This window comes from Athene noctua, chromosome 2, assembly GCF_965140245.1.
Source record: "Athene noctua chromosome 2, bAthNoc1.hap1.1, whole genome shotgun sequence".
Taxonomy (NCBI): Eukaryota; Metazoa; Chordata; class Aves; order Strigiformes; family Strigidae; genus Athene; species Athene noctua.
Window position 1 is genome coordinate 108,551,441 of NC_134038.1, and position 15,610 is coordinate 108,567,050.

Genomic DNA, 15,610 nt, shown 5'->3' on the forward strand with positions numbered 1-15,610 from the left:
AAACACTCCAGAGCCAATAGCAGTTACAAAGGCCAACTGTGAAACAGTAGGAAAAAAAAAACCAACACCATTTATTATTCACATATTGCATTACAAGTGTCTCTTATCAAACTCAGAGTATAATTTATATTATTCATGTGGAAAGTCAAATTCAACACCACATGGAAATAAAAGCTAAATACATGTGTGACAGGGTTTCAGTGACATCCTAGTCGAACGTTGAGGCTTGGACCGACGAGAAAGCTGATGGCCCAAGCGATTAGTGCAGGAGGACACAGCCCAGCGCTCGCTTGCCCAGTACTACCACCCTACTGGCGATTCTTTATTGCTGTAAAACACAACAGGGATGGTTCCACGGGTACCAGTTTGCAAAGGACTGGGAAACACGTTGGGAGGACTCACGCAGCCAGGCATAACTGACTGGGATTCAGGAACAGTTTGAAGTGCATCTTTTCCAAATGCAGAGTGACACAGATCATCTCTCTCCCTGACCACAAATATTGTGTCGATCTGAAAGACCAGTTTCCAGACAGCAATGCCTCATTGGTCTGCTTTAAGAAGGATCAGATCAGACTAAACATTTAGTATATGCCTCTCCATTCTTCACTTGCTCTCGTAGCATTTGTAGGTTTCCTCCTCCAATTCTACTCCATCCTTTCCGGTGTCTCTCTTGTGCAAAGTTTCCTGTCTCCTGCTGCTGAAAACAAGACAGAAAGAGGAAGAGTTGCTACTGTTTCCAACCTGGTTTCTGACATATTTATCTTTGCCTTAAATTTTTATCTTTGTTTTTTTTTTTCCTTAAATTCAGAGCTCCAGGTACCCACCTCACCTGGGGTGTAGCCACCCCCATGTTGTCCACCAGGTCAGTGCCACGGGTCTCAGGCAGCAGAAAGCAGAGCAGCCCCCCCACCACGGGGATGCTCCCGAAGATGGCCATGGGGATGGCCTGGTGGTACTGGCCCAGGAGGCGGATCAGCGGGGCCATGATCCCTGCCACCCGTGCAGACATCGAGCACAGCCCCACGCCGGTCTGCCTGGGGGAGCAAGGGGTGGTGGGAGGTGTGGGCAGGGCTCAGCATCCCTGGGCCACCGTGGGACTGACTGCAGCCATGGGGACAACCAGGCTCTTGCCCCACCACTGCCACCAGCCATGGTGGAGGGAACCTCCAATGTGTGTGGAGACCTCACCTGATGACCGTGGGGAAGAGCTCTGCGGAGTAGACATAGGAGGTGGAGAAGGAGGCTGTGGATGTAAATTTGCCGATGATGGCCAGGACTGTGGTCGCCACAGGCTGGTCTGAGGGGAGGAGAAGAGACCACCGCTGTTACCTCCTTGGGGAAGGTTCAGTTGGGACCAAAGGTCTCTGCTGTGTTATTTCTTGGGACAGCCTTTTCTAATGAACTCACCAAGCAAATCTACCACCTACCCCATTGGAAATCATTCCTAATGCTCCCTTTCTTGGAAAATACCCTCTGTACAATTGGCAAAGAGAACCCAGATATATCCTGAGGACTTTGGCATTTCCTAAATCTGCAACTAGAGTGAGGTACTGAGCCACCACAGGTCTCTGGGGAGTGTTCAGTTGGAAATGTCATGTCCATGAGCTTGAAAGCATCGTGCAGACCCTCTCTTTCTTTCAGCCTTACTCGCAGCACTAACACAGCAGCAGAGGTGAGGGTACAGACTGCTACCATGCTTAGGGAGAAACAGATGGGGGGGGGCATTTGCTTTTATTGTTCATCTAAAGGAGTGAGACAAAGTGGTTTTAGAACACCTCTTCTGCTACGGTTTTCTGAGAAGAGGTGGTGGTGGTGTCTAGTGAGTAATGGTGTGTAATGAACACTGCCTGCCAAGGGCCAGGAGCTTTGGAAGGACCAGGAACAGCTCTGAAGGAGAAAAAAGTCATTCAGAGAAGAAGCTACCACGTTGGGAGTGCAGCCCCTCGGTCTATGGCACATGAGACAGCTCAGCCTCTGGGAATGGGTGTGGGTCTACTGCCAGCTGGGCTAGGAGGATAGTTCTGAGCTATCTGGGGCTCTGCCTGGTTGTGCTCTTGGGTTGGGAAGAGGTTATTCACCTTCAGGGATGCAAATGATGATAAGACACATCAGGCCAGACAGCAGCAGGACAACAGCCTGGGTTTTCTTCCTGCCAAACCACTGCAGCAAGAAAATGCAGCTATATCGAGCTGCTAACTCCACTACCCCAAAGGCAAGCTGCGTCAGGTAGATGTCCAGACCAAAACTTGTCACATTAAGGCTCAGTCCGTAGTAGACAAGGCTGTCTGCAAACCTGAAATTCAAGTAAAGTGGAATAGAATATGTAACCAGATAGGGTTTTCAGGCATTTATCCTCAAAAATTAGGATGGTTAGACCACACACAACTTATTTAAACTCCCAGCAATCTCTGTTTTACTCCTAGGCACAATCTGTGACAAATCTGTTGGACATAGTTACATGAGACAAAGCAGTATAAATCCCCATGTGGTCAGCAACATTTAGACTGCACCCAAAACTTCTAGGAGGGCACAAAACTACTCTAAGGTCCAGAGATTGCCAAAAGCAGGAATTACTACAGCCTTTCTCACAAAACCCACAGCACCTCGAATACTCAGCTTCTCCCCATGCCCAGACAAGGTAGATCTGGTCCACTCTGGCGAGCCAGAAAGAGAACGAATGAACACATAGACGTAAATATGGACACCCCACCTCCCCATGATGTGAACTTACAGGTACGACTAACCATCAATCCCTTCTTTTCTTCACCTAGAAGTTTAGAAAGAGGGGAGCAGGGGATGTCTTACCAGGTGCACAACATGATTAAAGTCACCTTCCGGAGGTGCTTCTTCCGAAAGAGATCCAGAGTACTTCCAGACTTGGTCTGTGTCTCAGGCTTCAACTTCAAAATGCAGAAAGCCAAAGAGTCAAACCAGGCAAAAGAAACCCATGGCTAGCTCCTTTTCCATCTACACTCAAAGGAAAGCCTCAGCGGGACACGCCTGTGGCCCCAAACTGCTCTGTGAGGGAGGGCAGCCCTGGGGGCCGGGCTCCTGCATCTGTGCTCTGGGTGCCTAGCACAGGAGTTTGGTGACTAAGAGGTTCCTCGGGAAGAATATTTCCCCAGCGTAGGGACTTTGGAGTGGGCAAGAACATAACCCCCCTTCAGGCATTTCTGCATGGAAAACCACAGACCAAACAGAGACCTCATGCTCATCCTCAGCACTCCTGCAGCCCTCACAGAAAAAAAGCCAGGGAAGCTCTTGAGTCCTTTCCATATCCCAGGGTGGACTCCAGAAAGCTTCAGGCTGAGCCTCAGTGGAAGCTGTGCCTCTTCCCTGACCTTGTCTCTGTACAATGCAGCTGAAGCTGGAGTTACACACAGTCCATCCCCAAATCATCCCCAGTGGGCATGGGAAGATGTTTATCGGATGACCTCAGCTCCAATGGCTGCCCAAGCGCAGAGGGATGTCTCTGAGGACAACAAGCAGTTCCCCATGCCACCACAGGTACCTGCTCAAGGAGTCCTGGTGGGATGGTGCGCTTGTTGATGGATGCTGCCTTCTGAAGGACCTTTTTAGCTTCTTCTATTCTGCCTTTTGTCACCAGCCACCGAGCTGATTCTGGTAGCACCCTGCCAAGGAGATGAAATAGGAGATGCTGTTGTGACCTGCTGAGTTTCTCCATGGCCCGCAACCACGTCCAGCAAGCAATGGGCCTCACACGTGATGGAGAGGTCTAAATACCTCCTCAGGTCAGTTTTTCCTGGCCTACATTTAGGCCCCAGAGGCCACATCTGAAGACCTGAAGCAAAGCAGCTGCTGCTCTCAGGGGTCCCGTGCCCCAGGGAGATGTGCTGAGCTCTGCAGAAGCCTCTCCAGCATCTGCACTCTGATAGGAAAGACCCAGCCTGCTCCTGAGCTGCTGCCTTCTCACTGCCACCCTTCACACCCACTTTTGTCATGTCTGCAAGGAGCTCTGTGCGTGTCCCACTTACCAGATGTAGAAGAAAAGGACAAACACTGGAGCAGATCCTGCAATCTCCAGCAGCCTCCAGTTGCGAATACCATAACTCAAGCCAGCCAAAATCATCTGTCCGATGGCAAAAAAGCAGTGAGAAATAAGCACTGCCTTTGGCCGGGAGGAGGTACCAACCCATTCTGTAGCTGAAAAGAAGAATGAAGGCTCAGGGTCTCCCTTTTCAAAACATGCAGGGCTATCTTTTGTTATTGCACCTTGTGTGGCCACATTTGTTTGCCTTTGGGCAGGGGCACCCTACTCACCCAAGGCCAAGGCAGTAATCAGAATTCCTGACACTGAAGCCCCCACGACACATCTGAAGGCCATGTACACATAGAAATGGGGCACAAAGGCAACTCCTACACCAAACAAACCTTGGAGGAGGATGGAGATCAGAAAGATTGGCCGACGGCCTACTCTGTGGAGGAAGAGGGAAGACACAGTTGGTATCTGGAAAAACCCTGTGAGGATGGGGAAAAGCCCATGTAGAATACAAAGTGATCTCAGAACCATTCACACCAGAGGAGATTTGACATCCATGTGAACAAAGCTTCTCTATATATCCCAGGAAGTAACCATTAGGAAAAGCAGCATCTCCACTTTTGACCTGTCACAGCGCTAGCAAAGGAAAAAGGAGATGCTGCTAAAGCAGCAGGCCCTTGAAGGGCCCCCATGTCCCCTCTCTTGAGAGCAGTGAGGATCAGACTGAAATGGACTGTAGTGCTGTTTCCCCTGTGAAACACCCTGTACATATGCTGTGCCCTTCTCCTTTCCGTTTCCCCTGTTTGTCCATGTCCTCTAGGGAGCTGAGGACTTTGGTCTTGGACACCATGAGCTGAGAAGAGATTCAGGAAGAAGGGGCACATGGTCAGGTCAACACAGCTGAAGGTCAGTCCAACTCTGTGCCCAAATGTAGGTATCTGGGATTCCTGGGGTTCCCTTGGGTAGCTGAGACACCACTTTGGTGTAGACCTGTGATTCCTGAAGAACCCCCTATATAAGGCTGTATCTGCCTCCTGCTGTTTTTAACCCTCAGACATCTACAGACTTGTCAGGTGGCCCCAGATGCCCTCGTTCAGGCAAGAGGATCAAGTTCTGCAGAGAGAGTATTTTGTGCTCAGTGCATGGATATCCTGAACTCTCAGCTGGGCTGTCTCTGCATGCTGAACAATAACTCTGTGAAGGTGACTGTGTTTTCTCACCTGTCACTTAGTGGCCCAAAGATCATGGCTCCTAGGAGAAGCCCCACCATGTAGATGGACTGGGAGATGTCATTCAGGTACTTCCTGTCACACACCAGGTCAAACTGGAGGAAGGAAACACAGACTTTTTTTCTCTCAACAGACCCCAGCTGCTTTCTGAGGGTGGGCAACCCTTCTGGTCCATGGTAGACTCAGGAGATTGGTGCCTGAAGTCATTCCAGACCCTGGGAGCAGAAAACCCACCCCCAAGGACATGAGCCTCCATGGTCTGCACATAGGACACAAGTCAGAGGTGGGACAGGCGTATAGAGTTCTCAGCCTGCTCCTTCATTATGGTGCACATCTCTCAAGTGTTGGAACCCACAGGACTGCCCTCCAGGTCAAACATCCCCAAGGGACCCTCCAGGTTGGCAAGTTTTGCTTAAAGTGGGACCTTGGGATAAAAGTCCTAGCAGCTTGCTTCTGTGGCTGCAAAAGCAGGACAGGGTGGAAGGAGGAGGAGAACAGGAGAGTAACATTTTCTCTGGTAAAGGAGGATTGGTGTATGAGTGGGAAGGGATGCAGCAGATGTTGAGGAGCCTTTAGAGAAGCTGGGTGTGGAATGGATGCAGTCCTTCAGGAACCCCAAGGAACCTTTGCATATGCCAGAGGCTGGACTCTCTCCTCTGATTTCAGCTGAGAGGAAGGTACTCATAAGAAAGTACTGGAGCTTGGAGTGAGGAAAGGAGAGAGGGAGGGAAGAGGAAAGGAGGAATGAGGGAAGGTTAGAGAGGAACAGAGGTCCAGAGAGAGGATGCTGACAGACAGAGCCTTTGCTCAACTGCATGGCCCATGTCTTGTTGCAGCCCTGAAGGTCTTTGAAGACCCCGGAAATATCAATGACAAGCCCTTGGAAGGTAAATGCCTTTCACAGAGAAAGTTATGCATGGAGAACCAGGCTGAAGAATAAGGGAAATTGTGGCAGTGAGACCCAAAAGGTCCCTCCAGGCAAGATACATCATGGGTTCAAGGGCCTGGATACCGGAAAGGGGAGGAATGGTGGGCAGAGCGTGTGCTGGACTAACACCCTCACTGTCTCTGTGTGTGCCCCCCTGGACATCTCCATCATGGTCTTCCTGCAACAACCTCCCAAGGATTACAGCTGCAATCCATGTGGTGGAACCCCAAGGTCTCCCAGTGCCTGATGTAAACTTCAGCCTGACTGCCCAACAGCTGGCATTGGCTTACCAAATTACAGAACAGCATATGCCCATCCTTTCCCTTCCATGTCCCTGGCATGTCAAAAGGCGATTACAGACCTCAGTCAGCAGGGACGGTGGTTGTGCTGAAGAGTACACCCAGCCATTGCTGCATTTCTCTGTAGCATTCAGGCCATACTCCACAATGGAGCCAAGATCCCAGTCCACTGGCGAGTACATGTAGCACTGCTCATATGCCCCGTCCACATCTCGGGGCAGTGTGAGGTTCAGCTGCTCTTCCTCTGTCAGGTTCGGGCCGATGGCAAGGATCCAGCTGGTGTCACAGTGGTGAGGCACATCCACAACCATGAACACTTGGCCAATCATTTGGAAAGGATTAAGAAGTAGTGGGAGGGAGAGGAACAGTACCAGCAGTTTCTGATACAGTCCAAATTCTCCCAGAGCACTTATAAAATCGCCAAACTCAGCCATGGTGACTACCCCTATGGCCAGGCTGCACTAGGGCACATTGCTTAAATAAGCAAATATTAATATTTAAACTATATGAGCACTAAACCCCTAATCAGGTGTGATAAAATGAGCAGTTGTAACAGCATGTTTGCCCATTATGATGCTATACTGCAGTCCTCCAGGGTGTACTTTGTCACCAGTCATTCCCTCCCTGTTCTTGGGGCCAGGACAAAGGTGCCAGAGCATTGCCACTCTTGGGGACAGCACAGGGAGAAATTGTCTTCTCTCAGCCTGGAGTGTCCCCCAAGGCCTCCTAAAGGCAACTGTGCTGCGGTGCAATGTTTTTGTCTGAGACATGAAATTGTGACTCTGTAAATGAGGGCTAATTTTCCTAAGTGTGGTGAAGCAAACAGAGAAACTTGTTGCTCTCATTAATGGCTTAATGGATATATAGCCCACCCTGGAGACAATAAGAAGCAGAAAAGCACTTCTTCTCTGGACTAGAAAATATCACTGGTAGTCAAATAGACTTGGTCTTGACATCTGTGTCCCAAGCTGTCGGTTTTCATTTGTCCCATAAGGAAACTCTGGTTAGTCACAAAACTAGATCCAAACGACAATGTCTTGGGGAGAATCCGAAAATAGATTTGGCTTAGAGAGTAACCTCGAGAAAAACATAGCACATTATGCACACAGACATACAGAGCACACAGAATTTGGGGATAAGAAACACCACCATCTTGGCTTTTCCCGAGGTTCTGATGTCACTTGAAAAGCAGATTGACCTGATTTCTGCTGCACGTTTGATCTTCTTCCTGGACAGAATCCCTGAGTGGTTTGTATCTTTATTCCTGGAAACTGGAAAGATGAATTGCCCTCAGTGCATGAAATTTGGGATGTAGTTTGGCAAAGGTCTCCTGGCTGCTTTTACCAGAGCAAAAATGACAGGTCACTAGACACTGACCTACTCCCTTCATGTTGCCTCTCAAATCCTTTGTCCTTCACTCTCAACCCAGAGGGTATGTCTCAGCCTCCAGCAAAGTTACTGAAGGATCACACAGGTCTGGGTTGGTGTTTCATGAGTGGATATGGCACCGGTGTGCTTATGGAAGTGGGAAGAGGGGTAGAAGATAGGATCTTAAAACATCATGCCCTAAACTGGGGTGGGAAAGAGAAGTCATGCTGGTTAATGCTATTGGGAGTAAAGGAAGAAAGGAGTAAATGTTACTCAGAGTTGTGTAAATTTGCACCAGCAATGTGCACGTACCTTGTGCACATACCACACAACCAAATGTATCACCGGGCTGTGGCTCCACATCCTTAGATGAGAGGACTCCCTGTTTTTCAGAGACACGGCTTGAACAGGAGGTTGAGCTAATCAACCTCCAGAGGTTTCTTTTACTCTAAATCTATCTCTGACCTTGTCATGTGATGACTTGGCCAAGAAGGTCTGCTGTGACTGCAGCATTTTGGCCCTGTTCTGCTGAACAGGGATTAGGTGCCTTTTTCATCAGCATGCAACAAGCTGAAATCTTCAGGCTTACCCTGTTGTGTGTGGCCCATTGTCTTCCATACTGCTTCTCAGCCACCACCATCTCCTGTGGTAGAGATGTCAGATTTTGACTATAAAAATTACTTGGGGGTGACTCAGACATGACTGCAGTCTCATGCGCTAATGCAGATGTGACTTACTGATGCTGTTCTTCCTAACATCACCAGACAGGGTCTTCTGAAGCCTTGTGAGAGCTTCAGTCCCTTGTAAAGTCTGTCACCCTAAGATGTCATTTCTTATAGAAAGACGTTGTTCCTATGAATGTTTTCATCATCTGAGTGGGTCAATCCTGCATGGTGGAGATCTCTCAGGGATAAAGACTGGGTCAGCCCTGCAAACCTGTTTCCTGGAGCCCTACTACTAGACTTTATGTGCTTATTTCTCTATGTTCGACAGTTTCACCCAGGTGAATTACTAATGCTTGGAAAGCCTCTTGAAAATGGAAAAGTCTCTGTCAGAGGGAATGAGAAATCATCAAGTCTCAGGGAAGACCTGGGATGGACAGCTGGAAAGCCTGTACATCCATGTACGAATGTTAAAGACTAGGGGAAAGGAGAGGGAGCGTCCAAGAGAGTTGTTCAGAAAGATAAACCATTGCCTAAAGAGGAAGGCTGGTGTGAACAGTAGGGCATTGATGCACTAATTCATGGACTTGATTTTACTCTTACGTAGCTCTGAACATCAGAAACAACTGTAGTTGGAGACGCATTTGGACACCTGTATGTTGGGGTGAATTGTGTCCAGAACAGATTTGCACCCACCGCCTGCAGTGCTCCTGAATTTTCTTTCTTCCTCTTAGTGCTGGCAGGGAGGGGTCAGGTTTATGTCTGTCATGTGCTAATGACAAGTTGGTCTGGAGTGTCACTTAAGAGTGTCTTTGGCACAGGTAACAGGCCATCCCCTTCCCCCTGCTTCAGTGAAAGGTGTTTGCACCCTGCAAGCCTTTACGCCTTATTTCTCCATCTCTAAAGAGAGCTTGGCCAGGTTTCAGGCAGAGCTGTGAGATGGCAGCTCCTCTGTCCCAAATCTTTTACCCCATTCCAAGATGAAACTGATTTCAGCATCTAATGAGTCATGTAACTTTCAAGGAATCTCTCTTTTCCCTGATTCATGTTGATTAAACAGTCTCCCTGCACAGAGCACTGACACACTTCTTTGCAGCAGATGCACTCATTAAGCAGCTTTATTCCTCCAGCAGATCTGACAGAGCAAGGGTTATTTTGGCACTGGTGAGGAAAGGAGGTTGCTTGGGGCTTTTTATTTTAAAAATTAATTATTTTAACATCATCGTTTTTTGTTTGTTTGGGGTTTTTTTAGACAACTAATTAAAACAGGTGAAGTGATATGCTCCATGATCCTTTTCATAATACATGTGTTCTTGCTTTGACCCTCTGAGGTTTCCAGTGAGATTGTTTATCATTGGTATAATTGTTAACTGCTATAACATTTATGTTATGGCAGCAAAGGGCAGTCGGGGAGAGTCAGAGCGCAAATGTACAGGGAGAGTGGATGTAGCAATGGCCCCACACCCCAAGACTTTAAGAAACCTGGTTCCCTTTCCTTCTCTACCCTTCTGTCCTGGTGACCTTGGTAACGTCATTTCACTTATCTTTACTCATCATCGTACAATGAGTCTAAAGATGGTGACCTCCTATGTGAGGCAGTTTTGCAGTCTACTGAAAGAAAAATATAATGAGGGGAGTGATATATCATTATTATTGAGTGTAGACAAGACATATGGTGAAAAGGTGGGAGATATTTTGGGTTGGATTCACTTCTGGATGTCTAAATGTAGTTGTCTGTGTGTGAAATAGATACCTAATTAACGGAGATGGATCGACACAATTAAAAGAGTCCAGAGAGCTGTTAGCTTTTTGAATGCAGTTGTCTGGTTTAGGGTGGGCTTAATCACTCCCCAGACTGTATTTACTAATTCTCCATTGACGCTGATGTGGGCTTAAGCATCTGGTTTACATTGAAATGTTAATATTGCAGACACCTAAACTTAATTTGGAGACAAATCTTCACCCTGCTCCCCTCAGCTTTGCCTTTGCCCATTGCTTTTCACTTGTGCACATGTGGCCAAGGATTTGATTCCTTCCTAATAGTGGCATTCTCTTCTCATTTGAGTTTCTAGCTGTTGATTAGCTTGTTGCTAATGGCTGCTTGCTGGTTGGACCTCTTTGGAGGTCTGTCTTCCCTCTGCCATGCAGACAGTGGCTATGCAGACATCCTCTGAGGGACCTCTGCAGTGGATTGTGCAGACAATGCCCTCTGCAGAAGACCCCTGGGTGAAGAGAGAAGGATGATGGCTGGTCTATCCTTGGAGGTTCTTCACAGTGAAGCCATTCTTGAAATGTTCTTTTTTTGGGAGCTGAGCACTTACTTACTATGACCAAGATAGAGATCTTAAATTTAGCTTCTTAAGCCATTAATAAGTCAGCCTATGCAGAACTGAATTTGTCTTGTGCCAGAGGAGTGAAGGATTTCTAAACTGATTTCATGAATCAATTTTTGTCCCATATCAGCTAACTTGTGCTGCAAGGGTGGGTGCTTTTTTTAATCTTCTTTTTTGTCAACTATATAAAGAACTCCTGGTCCAAAAGACCATCATTTAACACATCCAGGTCTGCAGAAGAGAGACTTTCATAATCTTCTTCAACTCCTGATGCTTTTCTGTTTCTGTTCATTTTTTCAGGAGCTTCCTGGCCCATTTTAGTTGAATTAACATTGAAAGGATCAAAGACACTCTGGTTAAAGCTTTCAGAAGCATCGCTAGTGAACATATATATAGGGGAAAAAATGTCTTCCTTTGTAGGGAGATGCTTGTTTGTTGAGCCTTCAGCACTGAGACCCAATTCAAATGTATCTTCTGCAGCCTTTGGAGCTTGGCACCGTGTATCCATCTGCTGCAGCGTTGCACAGCTTTGAATCCTTTGCGGGTCTCTAATATTAATCTCATCCTGTCCAGAAAGATGTGAGAGGCTGGAGGTGTCCCAGGGAATTTCTTGGCGTAATTCTGAAGGATTTGGATCAAAGTAAGATGGAATTTCTGCCTCTGACTTTTGCAAGTCTGAATTTGGGTTTTCACTTGCTATGCTGGGAAAATCTTGTCCTCCAGAAAAGAAAAAGTTATTGTCCTCTAGAAAATCCACATTGGCTAACTGAAGCTCAGCTTCCTTGGGTAACTTTTCTGAATTGCCTGGTGAAGAAACCATCCCATCCTCAATCACTGTGTCCTGGATATCCAAACTCCATTGGTTCTGAATTTCTAGTAGATGATCATCATGATGATTTCCTTCCCTGATGAAATTTTTGCTGTTATCAGCTGTGGACATAAGCTCTGGAGCAGGATGTAGAGAGTTTGTTCTACTTTCCAAGGTTACTGCAGATTCTTTTTGATTTTCCTGTGCTGACATGAGAGACAGCCAACAGCTGTCCCCTTGTTGCTGAACCTGACTATTTAAAGCCAGTGGGTCATGAGCGTCAAGTTCAGTTCTCTTGTGTTTATCATTGTATGAAATGTTTGTGCCAGGAGCTAATAGAACACTGGTCTCCTTGCCCTCAGTAGAGCCTGAGAAGCCTCCAGAATTTTTCTGGATAGGTTTAGGGAAGATTTCCATCTTTTCTGGCTGTGGCAGCTGATCACTATTGGAAGCCTTCTGTTTTGCTTGGCTGGAGGAAATGCAGAGGGCCTGGGTCTTTTCTAGGTTGTTATCAATATTTGTTTGTTCTGAGGATCTTTCGGGTTTTTCTTGTTGACTCTGTTTCTTCTCTGAAGAGTAACCAAACAAAGTGACAAGGGCTGACTGGGGCTTAGTAGGTTTCCTTTGGGTTGTTGTTTCCTTCTTGAGAGTGATGTCTTTGTCTTCAGAACCAAAAAGTGTAGTGAAGGGGTTTTTCCCAAGCCTGAAACCTTCACCTAACATCTCTCTGCAGGCCTGATTGCTTCTGGTCTCTTTGCTCTGAGCACCAGGCCTTGATGTATGCACAATGTTTTCCCCTGGGAGTTTCAGATCCATTTTTTCTTCATCCACTGTATGACCTCTGGATTTGTCCAAGTATATATTTGGTTTGGAAGAGTCTAATGTCTTGGCTGGTTGTTCAGAAGTGTGAAAGATGTTTCCACTAATAACGTCCTTGGGATCTTTTGACTTGGAGTTGGTGAATTCATCATATGAGGGCAAAGTGGCACAGGTTCCTTTCAGAGGCGTCTCTGCTGATACTGGAAAATCCTTGCCAGGTGATTTCATATCATGCCTCAAAATACCCTCATGAGGGTTAGTTATCAGGTCACATGTGCCCTGACGTTCTGTTTCGTGTAGACAGAACACACTGTGTTCATCTGTCTTATATGGCAAACCAGGTGAAGAAACTCTGCTCTTTTCTGTTTTGTTTTCCTGAGATGTATGCTGAGGACCAGTTTCTTGGAGAAACCCTGACATACTTACTGGTTTCACTTCATTTGTCTTCTGAAATTCTGTCCCTTTGCTCTCAATTCCAGGCAAATGACTTATGATGGATGGCTGCGTATTTTCCCCCAAAGTTACTGGTATATGCTTCCCAGGGAACTCATCAGTGTTTGTCTTTGATTTCTCATTCACCAGCTCAGTGATCTCAGGTGATACACTCAGTCTTTCTGGCTCCAGGGAGCCAGAAGATATGTAAGAGGTCCTTGACACACCAGAGAGGATATGGGCTTCTTCAGCTTCATTTTCAGGGGGATTGGCACCCTCATCTCCATGTTTCATCTCTATCCTCATGGTGTTTCTGATTTGGGGCTCTTCTGTCACACAGATGGGCTGTGGGCTGTTCATTCTCTCTCCAAGTTGATGTTTGTCTCCTGCAATAACTGGGGTGGCTATGGTCAGTTCAGGATTGTCATCTGTCACTGCAGACATTGTACCTCCTTCATTGGGTGTGCTTAGAGACCCACAGACCTCATTTTCCTTCACTGGGGGCTCTGAAGCAGAGAGGATGAAGCTCCCTGTGGCACCCAGGTACATCCAGTTTGTGGGTTTAGTGCTTTGACGTGTGGCATGGGGGACAACAAGTGAGCCTAGAGGCTGGGATTTCACAGGCTTCAGGACTAGAGGGGAGGAGGCGGAGGCAGGTCCTCTCTTCAACAGGGCTTTGCCCTGCTGGAGTGCAGCCACTTGCTGGGACACCTTGCCCCCTTGCTTCCCTTCGGGAATGTTCCCATTCCCAGTGATTTTACTGCCACTCTGTTCTCTGGTCTTGGGCCAGGAACACGTTTGCTCTCTTTCTTTGGTATAGGTGACACCAGGGAAGAGGCTTCCCTTCTCCACTGCTGCCTCCACTGCTGATTCTCCCTTCTGACCCTTGAGCATCATCCTGCCTGCCCTGCTACCCACAGCTTGGTGGGTTTGCAGGCTCAGTGTGGGCTTTTTCCAGGAACATGCTCCCTTTCCAGTTTTTCCACCTACATCTAACAAGGCTGTTTCTGAAGGTGGCCAGCCCATTCTGAACTTATTCCCTAAGAGGACAGACCTGCTGCTCAGCTCTTGCCTGCGTTCAGCAAGCTGCAAGCTACACTGTGCATTGAAGGATGTGGGTTTCTCTCTTGTTTCAGTCTTCTTTTTGGTCCTGTTATACCAGTCGTGGGGCTGTGGTCTTCTGCCTGCCACTGCCACTCGCTGAACCTGATTGTCTCCTAACTGGTGCTCCAGCCTTTCCATCTCACTTCTGCTTTTAGCACCAGCCATCTGGTTGTAGTGGACTTGGCAGTAAAACACCCCATGGAGGGCAGCATAGTTTTGCAAGCTGGAAAACACACATTGGCATAGCTGTTAGCGGCTGTGTGGGAGGGAAGGATTAACAGTAGCACTGATAGATAGGTTTTCAGAAAAATTGTTTTTCAGTGGAAACTCTTGGGGAAGGGAGGGTGTTTGAAGAATGGAACCTTTCAAAAATAGTGTTGGTTTTCTGAGGATATGTTTGATTTTTCTTTCAAAACCCAAAACACATGAAAAATTAAACATTTCCTTGCAATACCTCTGAGAGCTGTAGTCCAGGTTATGTGCAATCCCTTTCTCATTTACAGGCCAGGCTTCATACCAGCACTTCATCTCTTTCCCTGTATGCACAGCATGGACCATATGGGTAAAACTCTACAGGATTCCAATGATAAAACAACTGCATGATGGGAAAAAGTGTCTGTACAGCTGGGAGGGCAAGAAGATGACAAGCCAGCCTTACAGAAAAGAACCAGGGTGTCTCAGTGACTGACAAGCTGAAAACAAGGCAGAAGTGTGCCCTTGTGACAAAGAAGCCAACTACATCCTAGGCTACATTAGCAAGAGCCCACCTAGCTGGTCAAGAGAAGTGACCATTCCTCTGCATCTGGTACTTGTAGGACTGCATGTGGGGTAGTTTGTCCATTTTTGGGGTCCTCAGTGCAAGAAAGCCATTGACATACTGTAAGGAGTCCATCAAAGGGACACCAAGGTTGTCAGGGGCCTGGAACATGTGTCATCTGAGGAGAGGCTGAGAGCTGGGTTAGCTAGCTTATAAGGAGGTTACATTGCTGTGTGTGTCTATTTTACAGGAGGTTATAGAGAAGACAGGACTGAAGTGCTTTTGGAAGTGGACAGTAACAGGATGAGAGGCAATGGGAACAACTTGTAACATGTGAAATTGTGATGAGATATATGAAAAAACTTTTTCACTGGTGGTCAAATCTTGAAAAAGGGGCCCCAACTGAAGGCTGTGGAATCTCCAGTCTTGGAGCCATTTACACCTCTCCTGGACCTGTTACTGAGCTACCTGCCCTCCTTGGACCCACAGAAGGCTGGGTGAAGACTTCCAGAGGTACCTTCCAACCTATCTGAGTCCATGAACATGTGAGGCACCCAAACGACTCTCTCAAATTCCATATTGGCATTCCCAAACTGTAAATGTTTCTTGCATTTTCAGCTCATCCTTGCACCACCATGCAGATTCCTGATCCACAGGTGTCTGCAAGCTTGAGGTCAACAGTTTCCAGACTCTGTTGATGGAGAGGCTGATTGTATCAGGGAGACTGTATGACCTTTCTCATTTCCTAAAGCCTGCCCTGTTGAAATTACTCTTGGACTATTGTGATGGAAACTACTTGAACATCCCTTAAAAATAAAGGCACCTTGGTCCTACCACTCACCTCAGCTTCCTCCCGCAGACCTGGCAACAG

General features: G+C 47.3%; 1 protein-coding gene across 1 annotated transcript; it reads right to left on the bottom strand.

Annotated features, from left to right (window-relative positions):
* Window positions 1–603: 603 nt before the first annotated feature.
* Window positions 604–6,905, bottom strand: LOC141956686 (solute carrier family 22 member 13-like). The gene is made up of 10 exons (XM_074897490.1): window positions 6,519–6,905; window positions 5,221–5,324; window positions 4,282–4,436; window positions 3,996–4,164; window positions 3,512–3,632; window positions 2,806–2,900; window positions 2,079–2,293; window positions 1,189–1,297; window positions 825–1,034; window positions 604–694 (listed from the first exon to the last, which is right to left on the bottom strand). The coding sequence occupies exons 1-10, from the start codon at window positions 6,888–6,890 to the stop codon at window positions 604–606; spliced, it is 1,641 nt and encodes a 546-aa protein (XP_074753591.1). The 5' UTR covers window positions 6,891–6,905.
* Window positions 6,906–15,610: the final 8,705 nt, after the last annotated feature.

What these genes read in the sequence shown, in the direction of transcription:
- LOC141956686 (XM_074897490.1), bottom strand. Translation starts at nt 6,890, where the DNA reads ATGGCTGAGTTTGGCGATTTTATAAGTGCTCTGGGAGAATTTGGACTG. An exon ending in CACCAGGACTCCTTGAGCAG is followed by an intron (nt 2,901 to 3,511) that starts GTACCTGTGGTG and finishes TGCATTTTGAAG; the next exon opens with TTGAAGCCTGAGACACAGAC. An exon ending in CATCATTTGCATCCCTGAAG is followed by an intron (nt 1,298 to 2,078) that starts GTGAATAACCTC and finishes TCCTCCCCTCAG; the next exon opens with ACCAGCCTGTGGCGACCACA.